This window comes from Haliaeetus leucocephalus, unplaced genomic scaffold, assembly GCF_000737465.1.
Source record: "Haliaeetus leucocephalus isolate CR32 unplaced genomic scaffold, Haliaeetus_leucocephalus-4.0 Scaffold657, whole genome shotgun sequence".
NCBI classification, from domain to species: Eukaryota; Metazoa; Chordata; class Aves; order Accipitriformes; family Accipitridae; genus Haliaeetus; species Haliaeetus leucocephalus.
Window position 1 is genome coordinate 3,259,119 of NW_010973093.1, and position 19,595 is coordinate 3,278,713.

At 35.5% G+C, this 19,595-nt stretch overlaps 1 protein-coding gene across 1 annotated transcript in view; it reads right to left on the reverse strand.

The window, feature by feature from the left end:
* B3GNTL1 (UDP-GlcNAc:betaGal beta-1,3-N-acetylglucosaminyltransferase-like 1) overlaps window positions 1–18,400 on the reverse strand; it is a 129,797-nt gene extending 111,397 nt beyond the window's left edge. The window contains exons 1-4 of the mRNA XM_010579428.1: window positions 18,289–18,400; window positions 18,061–18,160; window positions 12,983–13,047; window positions 3,050–3,115 (exon numbers count right to left, since the gene is read on the reverse strand). Coding sequence (XP_010577730.1) covers window positions 3,050–3,115; window positions 12,983–13,047; window positions 18,061–18,160; window positions 18,289–18,321 — 264 coding nt within the window. The 5' untranslated portion in view covers window positions 18,322–18,400. The remainder of the gene's footprint in view (window positions 1–3,049; window positions 3,116–12,982; window positions 13,048–18,060; window positions 18,161–18,288) is intronic.
* Between the last annotated feature and the right edge of the window lie 1,195 nt (window positions 18,401–19,595).

Below are 19,595 nucleotides of genomic sequence, written 5' to 3' on the forward strand. Positions count from 1 at the left end.
AATACAGAACAGAACTTTATTCAAACATCCCCAACATTCTTCCAAGGCCAGAAAATTCAATGGCACGATTATTCTGAGGACAGTAGAGAGATCACTCTTTTAAGATCAGCAGTCCCCCCTGACACCGCTCAGTAGACTTGTGGCCAGAAGGTCAACTTTTCTTTTCTCAACGTAACTCAGGTTGTGTCAGAACTATTGGGGGGCTCTAGACCAAACTGATCTATTTGCTCATCAGGAACAGCTGGATATGTTCCCATTTATCCTTTCAGGCCTTTGAATCAGAGTTCTGTAAAATACAACATGAACCCAGAAAGTATACTTCACATAAGTGTTACAAACATTTTCTGTACCTGTAAAATGGAAAAACACATTCTATTCAATTCAAACATAGATTCATTTTTGCCTTTGTAGGGTTCAAGAACAAAGAAGAAAAATCCTTACACCTAAAAGGCAACAACACAAGGCAAGAAGTAATAGAAAATAAAACCCAGCAGAAGTTTAAAGAAAAGAAAAAAAGAAAACCAAGGCCATTGCCCAAAAAGCTGCGAGGACACCCCCCGATTCAGTAGAAAGTTCAGAGAAAGTGATGGCATGAGACAGGCTCTAGCCAGATATACTATCTCTATGCCATATGTGGAACACAGAAACATCTACCATTTTTCTTAAGGTTTAAAATCTCAGGCCTTTCTTTCCATCCATTTCTGAGAATTTTTACACTTCCTAAATTGACGATTTTAGGTACTAATATGTCAGATAACAGAAAAGTGGAAACCCTTATTTCCCATGCTAAATCAGACTGACTTTGGCTAGTTTTGTTTAGTAAAGCACAAAGCTCAAGTTAAGCTTTGCAAATAGGCCAGTAGTACTATATTGGGTCTGGCTGAGGTGGAGTTAATTTTCCCCATAGCAGCCCTCATAGTGCTGTGCTTCGTATTGGCAGCTAGAAGGGTGCTGATAACACACCAGTGTTTCAGCTACTGCTGAGTAGTGCTCGCACTGCATCAACGCTGTCGCTACAACATTCTCCCCTCACCCAGTAGGCCGGGTATGGGCAAGATCCTGGAAGGGGACACAGCCAGGACAGCTTACCCAAACTGACTAAAGGGATATTCCATACCATATGAATTCTGCTCAGCAATAAAAGCTAAGAGAAAGTGGGATGGGGCATTTGTTATTACAACGTTTGTCTTCCGGAGCAACCTCTACACGTACTGAAGCCCTACTTCCTGGGAAGTGGCTGGACATCGCCTGCTGATGGGAAGTAGAGAATAAATCTTTTGATGACCTTTGCTTCTGTGCGCAGCCTTTGCTTTTGCTTTTGTCAAACTGCCTTTACCTTGACCCATGAGTTTCTTCCATCTTATTTTCTCCTGTCCCTCCCCGCCCTCCTCCCCCACCCCACTGAGCAGGGGAGTAATAGAGTGGCTTGGTGGGCACCTGGCATCCAGCCAGGGTCAATCCACCACAAGTACCACACTATAACAGGACCACAAGTTTAGATTAGTCTAGAGCATGGGAAGAACAAGTTTGTGTTGCTTAGAATATATCATGAAGACATACTCTTCAGTCTACTCAGGCACTCGTTACTTGCTTGCTGATTTATAGTTCATACTGAATGTTGTTAGGCACTAAAGTGTAACAGAATATAAACAAAACAGTTGAAGTGTTTTCTAAACAGACTACGAACTGTTTAGTTGAAATTAATCTAATTAAAAAGTAGTTTTAATATATAGGTATATAACTCATATAAGCAAGAAATAGGATAGCTCTTAACAGTGGTTTCTATGAGACAAGCTTACCTGACTAACTTGCCTCTCCGGTTTTTTGGCATTTTACTACAGAATTACATTAACCGATTGATATCAGAACAAGAACAACTTTGGATATATCATTTTATTATGTTCATAATGTGAATTAGGTTAACTGCTACTCAGGTGTTACTGAAACTGTAATTTGATAAATTACATTGTAAGGATTATCAGATTTCATAAGAGATCTAATATAGGTGGTGTGATGAGCAGGTACACATCCCACCACTAAGCAGCAGGTTGTGTTTGGCAGACACCACTCAGCTGAAACAACCGCAATAATCTCTACTTTGAAGCAAGTGTGTTTCGGAGGAAAAGTTTAAAAGGTGTTTAATTCCCAGGGAGTGATAATCCTAAAACTGTCTATTTTGTTCTGAGACCTGCAGGAAATACCTTCTTGACAGATCAAGTCAATTGACCTTTCCTTTCCAGAAACCTCTTGAATGTTGAAATAAATCTCACAAGAGAAAATGTCAAAGATGTGAAAATAATAAGCCTATTTTTGCTGAACATTGCTGACAGGAATACAAACTCAGTTTTCAAGTTTATAAAGGAGTATCTATGTCAATAACATTGACTAATAAAGTAATTGCCATAACAAATTATTTATATTTATTATCTTCAGGTAAATAGAACATATACACAAACTATCTCTAAAGGATACTGGCACTAATCACAGAAATTTATTTAAAATCAATATTACATTGATCATAAAACCACCATCTCACAGAATATTTTTGAGAGTATATTTCACAAGAATAAAGAATGGCATTTTAATGTTTTCTTTTCCAGGCAGACACAGGGAGAAACATCAATTTAAATGTAGGCCAATTTATTAATGACAACAACCCATACATTCCTTACAGTTTCTTAAATATTAAAAACAGATAAACCATAGCTGTAGCCAATCCTTTGCAGCTTTTCACATTACTTAGTAAGGCTACATAAAAAAGGCATTCTCCTTTAGATTACATGCATTAACAAAACCTGTATAGTTATTTGAAAAAGAGTATCACTGTCATAATGAGATTTGGTTTACTGAACAGAGAAAATAAATGGAGAAAAAGAAGTTCAATCAAAGCTACTATTCAGTGCAAGGATTAAAAATAAAGGAAAAGAATACACTGGGTATTGCTTTGCCTCCATCAGCCCTACCGTGAAATTTTCATATCCTTTTAAAGATGTATCCGGCACTCTGTAAAAGAAAAATACACAAATACACACAAGAAAAAAGTACTCACACTGTTTGGGTGTTGAATGGCAGCTTCGTGCTGCAGTCTAACCCGCTGTGGCATCATCACATCATCCTGGAATAAATAGCACACTGTTACTGAACATAAAAAGGGTCACAGTACAGTACTCAGACACACATTAGAATATGCTGCTAGATTAACATCATTTTACTGGCTTGCAGTCAGAAATACAAATGGAACAAATATTAAGCGACTTTACACTTTTAGTGGATTAAACTCAATCTTGTTCAAATTGGAAGTGATCAAAACTACTACATGAGAACCGCATTGTGATCTCAATGTGTATCTTATGGGCAGCCACACATTTTACATTTCTAAAGAAACTGACCAACTCTTTAACAACTCTAATAGCAGTACTGGCAGTATGTGTGGACAAGGAACTAACCTTGATTAAAAGCATGAGATTTGAGACATTCTAGCAATATGAGGAAGTGTTCTTTGTAGTCTGGCTGTACCTTGTCTCTGATAAGGAAAAGCCTTCAGTCTCTAGACCTACCGATATATCCTATTTCATGAGCACAAAAACTAGTATTTGTGAAATTATAAAGTTCTAAGGAAAAAAAAAAAAGTAGCATAGAGGTCTATTTTGTTTACATACAAAAAGACAGGTTGCCTTGTAAAGAGTAAGTAATCTTGCTACCCTTCCTTGAACAGACAGGAGTTATTCCTTTCAAAACTATAGTATTTCCTGTTCAAAATTTTATCCTTTCTAGACTATAGTTTTAGGACCTATTAAAATGTCTACTGTAGCACAACTTTTCTTCCCTAAATTTAGTCTCCTGAGGTTTCTACCTATATTCTTCTCCATTCTGGTGCCATATTTCTTCCCTTTTAAAGGATCAGTTCAGTCATTCTTAGATGCTGGTTAAAGCTAACACAGCTTTTCTTCTGAGTATTTCTGAAGAACCCTACCTTATCAGGCAAACATAATTCAAAGATGCCCTGAATTCCTGGTCTAGATCCATTCTTTTAACAGTTCCTCACATTAAAATTATTCTAAGGAGATTTCTACTAAAGCCAAAACCCCAAATATTGAATTTCTAACAACTTTCACATTAAAACTTTCCAGTCAAATCAATGGCAACAAAAAATATATTAGTGCTTAAATATCTAGAGCTTAGAGGGTTGAATAACCTTGATATAAAGGTGACACTATAGTTTTATCAAAAACAACACAAGGATGAAAAAAGTTTTAGAAGTAGATCCAACTATTTAATACCATTCAAGGTTAAAGATAAAACAAATGAATAATAAAACTGACCCTTATCACATGCAAGTTTATAAAAGATGGAAGGAATACATTGTCAAAAGCATTCTCCTGTATTTTGTATTTAGGATACATTTAGTAATAAGCATAGGAGATGTTACTGATTTTCAAAGCAATGAGTGGGAAAAAAACCCACCCTGGTTTCTCAACTTCTGTATATCAGTTACTTCAAAACTACAATATTATTTACCATCTAATCCGCTTTATCAATAAGGCATCAGAATTCAGGTACTGTATCAAGGAAATGTTCCGATCAAACATTTACCCTATTTCCACAAGAAGAACCATAATCCTATTGCTTTATGCCAAATACAGAGCCGATTTTTGTAAATTAAAACCTGGTTTTCATATAAGCAATGGGAGATACATTTTAACTGAGCTTTGTTCACTCCTTTATGAATTACTTGGGATGCTTAGATGTTGTCTTGTTAAATCCTCAAAAAATGAGAATGCAAAAGAAACCCATCAAAAAGCAAGGAATTTCAATGCTTAGAACAAAGTTACTATTATCTCTTACAATATACAACATATGCTCTTGTGCAAAAAGATTCCACTGTTTATGATCCTGCACAACAGAAATAAATTTAACAGAACTCATACATTCACAAAGCTGAGAAATAATCTACTTGATTTAAAAAGGTTAAATCAGCGTGGAAAGTATTCAAACCAAATTCAAATATCCTATTCACCAAACAGGTCAATGTTATGTTTTTATAAGCAGACAACTTGACAGGAAAGGTCTAGTTCCCCCTAACAAAACACTATGTCATTTTGATGCTACTGGCAAAGCTAACAAGTCTACAGATTTGGGTCTTAGGCTATCATCAAGATCATCAGTATTCTGTAAAATCCAGCTAAAGAGGGGGCACTATAACCACAAAAAGTTCAAAATGCCTTTTTTTATTAATACATCTTTGTTCTCTAATGCTGGAAAACTCTATGAACTTTTATTCTGAATGACCTTTAAATTTTTTTTTAACTTTTTTTATTAACAGTTTTACACATGTGATGCACTGCTGTATAGTTCTGTGATACCTTCCAGGTTCATGGAAGGAGAAAGAAAGAAATAAAAAGAAGAACATAGTAGTTTAAGACGTAACTGCTAATAAAACAATAAAGCTATTAGGCAATGAGGAAGAACAGCGCAAAATACAAATCGCATCCCAGACAAAACAGTCACATCAGTGATTTAGCTTTTCAGACTCAGGTTGGGCAACTATAAAAGAAAGCTAACTGCAAAATCCAACTTCAACGTGTTACAAATTCTTTACTATTGATGACTGGGCAGGTAACCACAAAGTAGAAAACAGATATATTTATACAGAAGTAATCATAAGGAATGCAGTTGTATTCTGGACCAGTGTTTAAAAAACAAATTAAATTCTAATGAGTAAAACCAAAAAGATTGTACCACAAAATAAGAGCACTTTAAAAATTTTTCAACTTCATAGGCCATTGATAGGAGCGAGACACCCAACCACGCACTGTACTGGTAAGGGTTTATGGAATTTAAGCAACTATAGTATCAGACAACTAGGATGTTAAAAAATCTTATCCAAATTTTATCCACAAATTTTCTATCAAAACTGTTGTATTTATGATATTGAATTCAGCAACTGTGTTGCCAGACTTTGGTTCCTACAGTCAACAGTTTGGTCATCTTTTTGGTTTATAACTCAGAACAAAACCTCAGTAATTAGACACTTTCCAAATTATTTCTCAGTCATGTCATGTCAGACCAAAAAAAAAAAAAAAAGTACCTATCTTAATGTAGCTGCTATATCAAAAAGGGAAGTATTTTTAGTTTGTTTCTGTCTCCTAAGTACGAGTAGGGAAGGTAACAAGGTTAGCAGTGAACTACATTGACTATATAATTTTTTAAAATGGAAGTTTTTATAGAAGTTTCCACTAAAATTCAATTTTCCCTGTTAACATGGAAGTCTCTAATGGTTGTCTCCTAGCAGATATAAGGCAGGCAGGATGAAGAAAGATATCCCCCACTGAAAGAATGGACAAAAGAACAGATTTAAAATAAATGCTAGATAATTGCATGCCTCCACTGAGGATATACTTGCAATAGGATAGCTAAATAAAAAAGAATCTGTAAGTAGATCTATTTTCACGTGACCCCACTCACCAAACTTAGTAGAAAAATTAAGAAAAATCTCAGGTAATAGCTGGGTTTCCTGTCATCTAAATATGTACATATGTACAATTCGAACAAGGCTGAACAAACAGGTAAACAGCAAGAAATAAAACAACATAAATAGAAACCTACTTTAGGGACTCAAAATAACCCAGAATTTATAGGAATTTTGTTGACTGCAAACATCCTTCCTGTTCTCCAGCATCCATTCTGAATAGGAAAACAATTTGCTCAAAGATGGGAGAATGAAAAGGACTTTATTTCACATGAAAAGCCAGCAGGGATTTCTAAACAAGCCCAGATGTGTTTCTGCCAGTGGGGGGCCGTGATCTCCATCACCTTTCAGTCCAACAAGCGTTCTGCCTGCTTGTGTTCCTATCAAATATATCCCTTCTGCAGAAAACTCACTTGCTTCTGTCAAGTTACATACCACTTACAGATGCTGCCAAATCAGAAAAGCTAGTTATAAAACTATCAGCTGGGTTGTTTTCCTTCCAACCAGAGGCACCATTCTTTATAAAAACACATGCAATTTATACTGAGCTAATTGTTTTGTTTTACTTTACTGATATGTTTAGTTGAAGAAAAGGAAAACTAAACCAACAGACTGAGCTTAAGAATATTACTCAAAGCTGATGTTGTTTCAGTATGTGTTTCTTAAATCAGTTTGGGTAAATTCAAATGACAAGCATTTACTGGCCTCTTCATCCAGGCCGTCTGGACCACACTGAACTCCACAGTGGTAACTTCATGATTTTCCCTTAAAAGTGGAGGTTTTTGCACTTCAGAAAGTAAAACAAAACATACAACTCAATGTACAATACACATCTACTTTTTAAAACCATGGATAAGTTCACATAAAACAACACACTAATTATAGGTCAGTATTGAAGTGCTTTCTTAAGCTCACATTACAGACTCAGCATCACATGCTTTTCCAAATTCCTTTGTATTTGGCTGCTGGGGGGGGGGGGGGGGGGGAAAGAGTGCACTGACACACTCCATCCTCACAATAATAGCATCTTCTTTCCATTGCAGCTATTACACATAAAATACAACCTGTAGCAACACCAGAAGGAACAACTGACTCACTGAGAAACAACATGGCATCTCCAAAGTCTTTCAATCCTTCAAACGGTCATTCATCTATCCTGCACCTGCTCAGACTATAGTGAAAATCTTTCTTTGCTACTGTTCAGTTCAACTCCTTGAACCATGGAAGTAAAAGGCCTGGGACCTCCAAAAACTGGCCTGTCAACAGCACTATCAAAGCAAATACACTGATCCTAGGCAATTTTCCAGAAGGCAGGCTTCTAAAGAAGCCCCACACTATCAAACACATTAGAATTACGCACTCTAATGGCCATATAACTCACCTGAGCAGAACACGCCCTAATGATCTGTCAGTATTTGCAAGATCACAGGAAAAAATGTTACTTTTCTGTTTCTACTTCTGCATTAAACTGACAAAGAAAACACTTCAAAGTTTAAGAAGCTGGCTTTATTGAGTACCTTTCTTTTCTTAAGCGTGGCAACAAAAAGGCTTACATGGGAGGATATATGTGGTGTTCTTATGTGCCTGAATGACTAGTACTTTCCATCAATATAAAATTAATTACAATCTTTTTATGGAATATTTTAATTCACTATCACTATTAACTGATAAGGAAATTTCTGCTGCCAAAGCAGCTCCCACCTTGGTGTATTTGTTCAGCAAATGCGGACATGTGCCTTTCCACATCTAGCCTTTCTGTAGTTAGCGGAGATCACCTTGGATCTTTCTCAGTTAGATTACTGAAAAAAAAGTATGTGAGTGTTTGCAGGCAAGGGAAGCAAGTAACTCACACAGTGTTCAACAGCAAAGTCATTAAACCGAGACAAGAGTAAAATCCTCACTGTCAATTCCAAACACCCACTTTAACTAATAAACAGATGAAAGTATATGTAGGGAGAGGTTATGGCAACCAAATTCTGAAGGTTTGCTTCTTCATTTAGGAAAGAGAAAATTAACATTTTACATTCCAGATAGAGGCATTTAATCTTTTTTTAATACATGCACTTCTTTACAGAACAATAAAAGGAATTATGCTTTCCAGCACTTGTAGTTTCATTTTTTGATGCTCATTAGTGATTCAGAAACATGCACAACTCTTCTGAACAGAAGGGGCTTCTGGTAATGGAGTTCATTACTACATCCCCTTACATGCTATTTGAGTAACAGCTGTTTCAGTTTTTAAATCAAAGGATCAACTTTGCAAGGAATAGTACGTAAAAACAAACAAAAACCAAATACATGAAGTCTGATCACTGCTTCATTTCCTAAGCTATACAGATGTTAATTTGAAAGAAAGGAAGAATATTTCAAAAGTTTATTAGTGCTTGTAGAGTAATGTATAATAGCAACTAACAAGAAATCTATCTTTCCAAAATCAGCAAGTTATGGAGACTGTAAAAACAATCAGCTATGTTTATAACTGAGAGCTAGCTTGAAGGCTGGAGTCCCTGAAACATCTACCAAGTCTGGCTAGTTAAGGTCCAACCACCTCTTTCCAAACCTTTAAGAATACCCCCTCAATGAAGTGTTTTTGAACTTGAAACTCAAGAAAAGCATGCAACTTCACAGCAATTAAGAATTAACATTCCCAACTTAAATCATACAAGCAAATCTCACAAATGGAAAGGCACAGGTCAGCAGCTGCCAATTCAAACACAGGAAGGCTGATTCCGGTGGTCCACCCTCACTTTTGGTGAGCACAACTTAACAGTTTCCCCGTGTCATCTTCAACTATCAGCAAGCAGTGACACTGTGGCAACATGGTTTAGAGTCACATCTTTGAACTGCGTAAGAATCTCAGAAATAGCAATAAATTGCCAACAGAGCCTTTCAAAAGGCTAAAACAAGTGTGTCAAGGACTCAAGTGAATATGACTGGGTTCGAAATACTGCAGGTCAAAAAAGGACACATTTTCACATTTCCTCTTTAACAGTCAGGAAGCCTCCAACAACACATTGATTAAACCTGAAATAACGGGGAACTACACAGATTATTAGGATGAAATGAAAGCATGTTCCTTTTTCGAGAAATAGTTTTATACAAGTATGACATTCACTTAAACATGCCTAATGAAAATAGCAGCTCAAAGCAAAAAAAGGCATTTTTAGTCTGAATGTCCTGCTATGCTGCAACTGGATAAGTGATTATAAACAAAGATGGTAACCACCCCAGAGAGCTGACAAACTAAAGTTATGATAAAACGCAACTGGTAAATAAAGTCATAACTGCAGACAATTTGAAGAGTAAAGCTAACAGTTAAATGTATTTGCATAATTAGTTCATTCTATTGTCATTATGACCAAGATTTTCTGAGACTATAAATATTAAATACAAATAATTTGTTAAGCATCTTCAATTTTTCTACTTGTTTTCCTGGTGGGAAAAATGCCTCAGTAGCTTAGAGGTAAAATCTTTAACAACCACAGCAAAAAAAAAATCCATAATAGCTATTAGTCAAACAGCTGCCACTTCATACTAGAATAGGCTGATCAAATTCTGACAGTTCTGAGCTCTGTAACCTTTTTTTCCACATTTCTTCCCAATTTGTTGTCCTCACAAATCTGTGTTGAGAGACATAACACAAGCAGCTTGACTCCAGCTGGAACAGCAAGTAAAACAGTCTCTCCGGAGCCAGTACTTCCAAAGATGTTCCCAAATATGCTCGTACATTCATTTCACTCAAAGAAGTGAAATTAATGTACAAGGAGCCATGATGTATTTCTCCACCTATATGAAATGTATACAAACTACTGACCCAGCCCCATTTCTCTCCACATCCACCTATAGCAAACCTGAAATTATGGCTGCACTTCTGAAGGTCAATTCCCTGGCATTACTGCAGCACATTCCAAAAGGCTGATATCAACATTCCTTCCTAGAGAGCTTGATACTGGATTGGTGACTGAAACGAAGAAGGTAGGTGGCGTGTAGAAGCAGAGTTGTTAAACAGCTGGCAACATCTGTGTTCCAGCTATTATCACAAAACATTTACTAACTACAGCCAAAATATTGAGCAATTTTTAGACTTGCAGGAGTTTCCACATTCATTTTATTTCCTCCAATCTGTTTTCAGCAAAAAATGGTAGTCACAAGGAGAGACAGTAGAAAATACGTTTAAGTAACGCCAATCATTTAGTATTTCTTTTGTATCAAAATTAGGCTTCTGATAGTTCAGAATGCCTTTAATAAAAGTCAAAATATTGAAGCATCTAGCTCAATAGCAGGAATAGAAACACATAGAAGAGAAAATCCTGGTAGCTTCTTCCAAGCTTATCCACACTGTCATAAAATTCCCAAATCACTTCAAGTGGGTCTTAATTATATTAAATATAAACTGATGCTAACGAATATTGCAGAAATCCAAAATCATCACCTGTTACATTCCTTAATATTTATAATTTGTTTCCCTGATGTTTTCTTATTCTGCACAGCTACTCAGCAAATAGAAACAACACAGCAGTATGAAGATGCATACTGTATAAACACCATAAGGTAAATAACAAATTAAGAATTCTGAAGATATCTCTATAAAAATATTAATTAATTTCATTTAAAGAATTTAATTTTCTAGTTTACTGCTAGTGATTTACTAACTAGATCTGTCTGGATTGAAAAGAAAGACTAATCCAAAATTTACCTCAGTAAATTATTCTATACAGATTTGAGACAGAAGATACGAAGCTCCATGGGACAAGAGAATAGTAGGCTAATTTCTCAGTCATGCACATGGACTCAGCTAACTTCAGTCAACCTAAGTAGGTATGTAACTCATCCTATGTACTCCCTAGAACGCTCTATACAATGTATCTGTCCAAAACTTGAATACCTGAACTTTGCAAATTTTAAGTAAGATCTATTTTTTTTTTTCTTTTTAGATGTGTAAACAGCCTCACTGACTCACAATATAGGAGAGTTAAATCCATGGTATCATTCATATAAATTAAATGGCACCTGGGTTTGCATGTCTACCTGAAGTAAAGCAAAAAGAATTGGATCTTGAGTTCATTCACCTCAACAAAACTGGCATCACTCCAACTACTTCATGGCATAATTTATGATGTCCCTACACACTTCCAAAATCTGGTGAGTCAGGTGATCAAAAACAGAGCAGCGGATTTCATGCTCATACTTCCTCAAAATAATTTGTTTATGAAACAGACACTGACACTCAGTGCTAGATATGAAATACTTATTTTTTGAAGTATGAGAAACTGACCTTTCCAAACACCATTAATTTGTACATGTGATTGTGAGTTCTGCATATTCAATGGATGTTCAAAATTTTGTTTCCGAAATACCCATATATACACATATGTATAAGATACTGCATTTGACTCCATAAACTTTAAAGATTTACATGAAATACTCTGTAAAACAAACAAACAAAACCCCTAAAACAACAAACTGTTAAAGGGAAACTAGGATAAATTCAAATAAACTCATTTAAAAAGGCACACTGTTTTGCTAAATACAGCAATAACTTAATAAAAGCAAGAATAAAGGCCAGGAAAGCCACCAGAAAAAATTTCTTATATGGTAAGACACTGCCTTGGGTCAGAACAAATATACCAGCACTTAACCATGTCTTGCAACAATATGCTTATTAATTCACAAAATTTTAACACACAAACAAACAAAATCCTTCTATCTAGCTGATAGAACAAATGGAGTTTGCAAACTGAAAGATTACCCAAATTAAAACCTGTGTGGTTTTAAGGCTGTAGAGTTTACATCCCTGCTCTCATGACACTTTCTAATAAGCACAGACAATCATAACATTAAGTTGAATCCTACCTGAAAACCTACACTTGCAGTAGCCAGTTCATCCTACCACTACACTAAACCAGAGTTCAGTTCCAATTCAGGGGAAAGAATCAATCTTCAGGTGAAATTACATGAGATCAGTGAGCCTTAAAGGTCCTGCACTTCTTGCCTGATCCTAGCCACATGGCACCATTCCTCAGATCAGCTATGCACATTTGTGAAACCCTTCACTGCATATTAAGCTGCATAAAGTCAGATAGTTATCTGTGGGTTAGTGAGCTGAATGGGTTCACAGAAGGTATCCAACAAAGGACAGAAAAAAAAAAAATCAAGATGGAAGGCGGTGAGACCTCTCCTATTTTGCATCAAAGAGCCAGTAGATTAGCTCTTAGTTTCTCATCAATATAATTTTTTGAAGAATGTGGAAAAGAAAAATCCTGAAGACACCTAAATACCAACCTTGCCCAAGCCTGCTCAGAACAGCTTGTGAAATCCGATAGGATCAAAGAACGGTGTAAGGCTGTGTGCTTTCTACAGGTTGGAAGACAACTTTACACTTATAAATAGTAACCAGCTCGTTTAACACGCAAACACCTTTAAACAGCTTGTCTTTAAGGCAAACCAACAACTACATTAAAAACAAAAGAATTTTACTGACAAAACTAAGTTAGACAAAATGCATTAACTTACTGAATCCAGAAAGCAGAGATAGGTTCCTGAGCTCTGAATTACTGCTTGATTTTTAGCAAATCCAACTGTTGAGAAAACAAAGATAAAATTATGTGGTAGTTTTTACCTTTGTTTTTTTTTTTTTTTTAAATCTTACTACAGTCAGGAACAGATGAAAGGAAATACAAAATATGGTATCAGGTAAATTATACGGTTTTTCCATATTTGAAATGAGGTAATTTGTAAATATTTAAATAGTATGCCTATTTCAGTCATCTTCTCTGAGTGATTATCCATTGTATGTGTTAGAATTCTACCACCAAGTAGAATTAGACTACTTTTGCTAGCCCTCCACAAAGACATACTGTGTAATACATATCTCGAAGAGTCCAGCCACCTAGGTTTCACATCCAGTATCTCCGATCATAGAATCACCGAATGCTTTGGGTTGGAAGGGACCTTTAAGTCATCTAGTCCAACCCCCCTGCAAGGAGCAGCTGTTGAAAACCCTTGGCTGTATATACATATTCATCTCAAGTCATAACAAATAGTAACAAATCATAAAAAGGCAACAAAGAACCAGAAATTGCTAGGCAAGTTGTTCTTTCCATCAGGGGGCCAGGTCCTCTGAAAGACTCAAAAAAAAATTCTGTTCCATTATACTCATTAAATATAAAGTATGCAAATACAAAAACTTCATGCATCATTTATGTAATGGCACATTCAATGCAGAAGGAAGCCAAAGCAGAAGAATATATGTACAAGGAGCACAAACCTGGCTTATTCATACTATAACATGTTATACCATCTGTGGAAGACCACACTGAAATACAAATTCAGTCAAATGACAGACAACACTGGCATCTAGGGTCTTTTTCATTTCTGACCCCATGACACTTGTTGAATCTTTTACCAAGCCATTTCAGGAAGTGGAATCAGAAGAAAACTTTTTTGTCAGCTTAATTTCTGAAGCAGATGACAGCACTGGAGGGTCAAACAAATGGCAGAGCCAGAAAAAAAGGACGGGACCAGGAATACACATACAAGGGTAAGGATGGGACTGCAGCAACCAGCAATAAGATGAACTCAGCTTACCACTGAAATACATCTGCAAGGTAGGGGTGTTTAACTCGGATAATTTTTGTATGTAGACAAGGTCTACCTAAGAACATTCTGGTCTTCAAATTCTTCTCCTGGGCAGCATTGTAAGAAAAGACCATGCTATATGCAGTGTTATTCTGAAAAATGCTGTATGAATTCCACTTGGCCATACACATAACATTTAAGCTTTGTTTAAAGTATTTATGGAACCAAGTCAGGGAATCCAGCAAAAGATTGTCCTGACATGCAAACCAAATGATGTGAAGATATATACTGTGGGGTTTTTATTCTTTAATGGGAAAACTGAAAACGTAAAGCCAGAAAAATCTCACCAGGAAGTGGAGCAGGATAATTTTAAATAATATTTTCCCTAAAGTCCCTGATTTTGCATTTGAAAAAAGCAGACTTCTGTAATTCCCTACTCTTTTTATGTTATACAGGTTTAAGTTTGCTCAGGAAACAATTTAACTGGGCTCAAAAGTTCACTTAGTTTTAACGCACATGCTCCCTGGCTATTTTGCTTAGTTGTCCAAGTACAGAAAAAGACATGACTGCATTTCTTACTGCCTCAAAGGAACATTATGTCAACTACCAACAGAACACTACTAATAAAGGCTCTTCCTTATAATTATGTTATTCTTTTCTTATGTATTTTGAGTATTTTAACCCTCACCTTAACTTCTCTTAATCACAGATTTCTTGGACTTACTATTTTACAGTAAATTTACATATTACTTTCTATACACATATGAATATCTAATCGCACATATACAGTTGCTCTCATTCTCCTTCCTATTGGCAGTAAAAAAGCAGCTGGCAAAGTCAGTAGCTACCACAACAGCAGAGCTGAATCCTGGCATGAGCAGTATTAGTGGGAAACAACTGATGCAAGTTAGCAGGTCCGGACATGCCAAACAAGCAAAACCCTAATACTGTGGAGGTCCCTACTAAAGCAAGAGGTAGAAGAAGAGGATAGAACTAAATTTGCCTGACATCAGTCAAATAAATACTTTCATACATCATTATCAGCTGTAAAGCAGCTTGTACTTACATTTCAATGCTGTCATTAGTATACCCCAATATTTCAACAACCTTCAGTAGAAAATAATGAAGTAGTAGGAATCAATAATGTAGAAAAAAAGTGAGGGAGACTCAAAGGCAACTACAAGATGACAATTATATTACTCTATGAACTTTCTGAAGCATTTCAGATCTCATTTTCAAATAAAACACTTTAAATAAAATAATGAAATATTTAATATTTGTTATGAGAAAAAGTTGGAAAGTATTTCTTTCTAAGATTAAGAGAGAAACCATCCTGAAGCTTTCATATACCAGCTTTTTTTAGACAGGAAGGAAGAAAATACACATATTTTAAAAATTATTAATAAGAGAGATGTAACTCCCCATAGAAGAAACTAGATCTTAAAAATTGTTTCACCACAACAAATCCTATGTTTGGCATGAGTAAAAAATTTTCTTTAATATTACTCTACTGAACAAAATCAAATGTTTGTGCCAGGTCTCTGAGTTTTGTAAGGCCTGCTTACTTGGTGAAAAGAGCCTGTTACCATGGTTACAGCCGTAAAAACTTAAGCCTCAGTGAGATATTAACATTCCTCACTCTTGGAAAGAAAAAGGTTTCCTTTTTTTAGGCAAGTGACCCTTTCTTTTCTTCTAGGTTCCCCCCCTTTCTTTTACATGTTAGAAAAGAATCAGAAATAAATCCTAATCTTGTGTAAATAGTTGAAGATGTGAAGCCTGACTAGTACATTGTTTCTGTACTAAAGCATCTTCTTTTAAAGGAAAGACTCCTTACAGTTGTAACTAGTCCTTAACATAATAAAAGTAAATCACTGAAAGCAAACAAATACTATGGATTTCAAGTAACCTGCTCCTAAAATGTAACAACCATGAAGAAAAGATGTCCTCATTTTAATGGTGACCTGAGAGTGACTTCCACATGAATAAGCTTGGTTTTGTGGGTTTTTTTTTGATTTTTTGTTGTGTGTTTGTTTTGGGTTTTTTTAAAGAACTATACATTTCATACTATTCTTTAAAACAATGCTCACAGCTGCATCCCCCACCCCCAATTTCTTAAATATTTGTTCAGGTTTCAGCCATCACAACAACAAAAAATGTTAAAACAAAAAATAATCTGACATATCTCTAATGGCACAATATGCTCCTTGTAGTTCACAACTCAAATTTAGTTTTAGTTTCAGTTTCCTAAAGTGCAAAGGTGAACTGACTTCAGAATTCTAAGATAAGTTACCGTCAAAACATTGCACCTGTGTGTTCTTGCAAACTAAAAACTAGTTTACACACAATTAATACAACACTCTATTAGGAACATGACTTTATACACAGAAGATGTTTTATAAAAATGGAAAATATATAATATAACAGGATGGTACTAACAAAAACATTACTAACCAAATTTCCTAAGCACCATAATTAACAACCTCTGGTATTTTTCCTTGACTTTTTTCCTGAGAAATCACAACCTAGTTAGCTTCTAGATCATCAGCTACAAAGAGAAGTAAGATTCAAAAGGAGACTGATCATCCAATAGTTGGGGGAGAGGGGAGGAGAAGATAGATAAATTTCCAGGAATACAAGCAATTCTCGACATTCCTCAACTCCAGCTTTATCAGTTGCCCAAAAGAGAAAAATTCCCTCTACGTTATGCTGTGTTACTTCAGTATTGCTAGGTCTGACAACTTTTTAAAAAACAGCTTTGAAGAAGTCTACACTCAAAAGAAATGACAGTAAATAAAGCCAGGGGCCTATACCAAGCTGCTGATTAATTCAGTGCACAAACTCCAATTTATTTGTGTGTTTCAACAAGGGGATGAAAATTAAGCCTTCTGAAACAGAACCCGGCTTTTTCATAATAAGGTCATTTTGAGGAGACTGTAATAAGCCTAGGTTTCTCTCCAGTTACAAACAGGACATTTTGTTAAAAAACAGAAACTGACCACATTTGGTGTTACACTGTTTCCAAAGTGTGCCTTTTAAATGAGATAACCTGAAAAACAGAAATTTGGAACCAGTTTTATATCAATTCCTACCTGTCTACTCATTGTCACAAAATCCAGAATGATAAAAACATCAGTTACAGAGCTCCCATACAAAATGTGAGCATACTGTTCTGCTTGCTTTGTCCTGTTGTTCTCCTTCAGAACACAGACATGATCTTCCAACTTCAATGCCATTCAACACCAGCTTCTTCAAAAAGCTATATAATTTTATTTCTATTTTACATTTTAGCAAGCTTGTCTGCTAAAAAACCCTAAATGTAAAAGAACCAAAACAAGCAAAAGAAAAACTGTTAGAGAGGTTTGTTTGTTATCTCTTCCCGCGGGTAAATGTAATTCATATTAGCATGTAAATCAATGGGGAATCACACCATACACCTATCCAGTAGCTCACTAAACATACTGGTTTAGCCCTTTGTGTAAATACTTGGGAGTTTAGCAAGAGTTTTTAATTCACATCAAAACTTTTCTGAAACTTCTGTTTTGATCTGATCATCAAAGGGATATCAAAAATGTATTTTGTTCTATTTCATGGTCTATTCGACAATACTGAAAGATATGCATTTACTTTTTAAATTTTTATGTAAGAAATTCTGGATTTCTTTTTTCTTAAAACCCATTTCTTGAAGATAAATCAGATATCAGAAAGCCACAGTAAAATTGTAAGCATTGACAACATTGTATATACTACAATTAAACAAAATTCTTTTGCAGAATAGAGCACAAGTGTTAAGCCAAGTTCTTCTTTCCTGGACATATAAACAAACGCTACAGAGCCAAAACCAAGAGGGCCAAATTCTAAACCAGAACGAGTTTTTGAACAGGGCGCTCTGGAAAACAATGTGGGTTTTTTTTCCATTGCAACATGAGTGGCTACAAAGACACTTTTCAAACTAAAAAACAGAAGATGCCTGCAGTAACAACCCAGCTCAAAAAAATCACTATTAAGTTACATACCGCCTCGAGGCTGAGATGAATCATTACTACCAACAATTACTGGAACACCAGCATCTTCCAACTTGATCTTCCATTTTTCAATTATTTCAGCTGAACCGTCCTAGAAAAATGATGACATAGATGCAGCTATTTTAACTTGTATGGTGAACCAAACACAGTCCAAAACAAAAAGTCCTATCAGAGACAGCATTTACTTGGACTGTATTTTACATAAGGTGTGAAACATACCTTACTGGCATCATTAAAGATTGACAGCTCCATGGTTTCTTTAAAATCTTGTTCCCAAACGGACTTCAAGCATTCATCTAACCAGCATTCACTATTGTGAACAGGCACAATGACAGACTACAAAAAAAACAAACAAAAATCCAAATGTATGTCAGTAAGTACTATTTTTGTTTACTTACAGTATGAGTATTAATTAAAAAGGGGAAGTGCCAGATCCTTCTGAAACTAATTTCCACAAAAAATGCATCTTAAAAATATAAAAGTAGGCAAAGATCCTTTATTTTCATTATAAATATACAATTCACTTTCTTCTCTATCAAACTTTTTTTTTCTTTGAGTTCTACAAGATAGCTTTTGATAGATGTCCAAGGAAACTTTAAAAGAGACTACTGAACCAAAAATGCTAACAAAACACCTATAACGCCACACTAACCTGTTTCTAGTATTCCTCCATTTCTTACAACACTCTACTTCTGTCTTCCATTAATGTAGCTTACTCAGCAGTTTTTCTTTAAGCTTACTATCCAGTTGGAGATGCTTATATACGCATCTTGGCTCTAGCCATGTTTCTAAAAATGATTCTGTCTAAAACTGCTATTAAGTACATTAGAAGATGACATATGACATAGTTCCACAGTCTACCATTTCAATTGCAGGCTTCCCTATTACAGCCTCTATTGGTTCAGCCACATACATGCAAAGCATGAAAACTTATCTGAAATATTTTAAAATTGGTTAGAAACCAGAGACAAGGGGTTTATCTGTTCAGTTACTCACCACTGTTCTAATTACCCCCAAAATGCCAACAACCCCCCCCCCAAATTCTTTCAGTATCTCAAAAAAAGAATATATTCCATTCATAGAATGCAAAGTCCCAAGAAATTAGTGCAGTAATACACTGGCTATGTTTGTAAAAGGAGAGTCCAAACCCATACCTCCTAAGATCACTTATAGATGGGGAACTTAAGGCAAAGAGCCTAAGTAACTTGTAAAAAGTCTCACGGGACAGTTTAAGAGGTTCCTAGAAACAGAACTTAAACTCCTTATCGTGTGGTGTAACCATAAATGCATAGTTTGAACAAACAGAGGATTAGTTCCTATTTTGAGCATGTGAGAATCTTAAGAACCAAAATACTAGAATACTACTGAAATTTAATTATTCAAGATTTAGTGACATGTGAGTACATGTACACTGTGCAAATATATGCATATGTATACATTAGTAAGCAGATTTTCTAGACATTTAGGAGTGTATTTTTGGTTTATTTTAGAGTATGATGTATGGTACAACAATTAACAAATAAGAA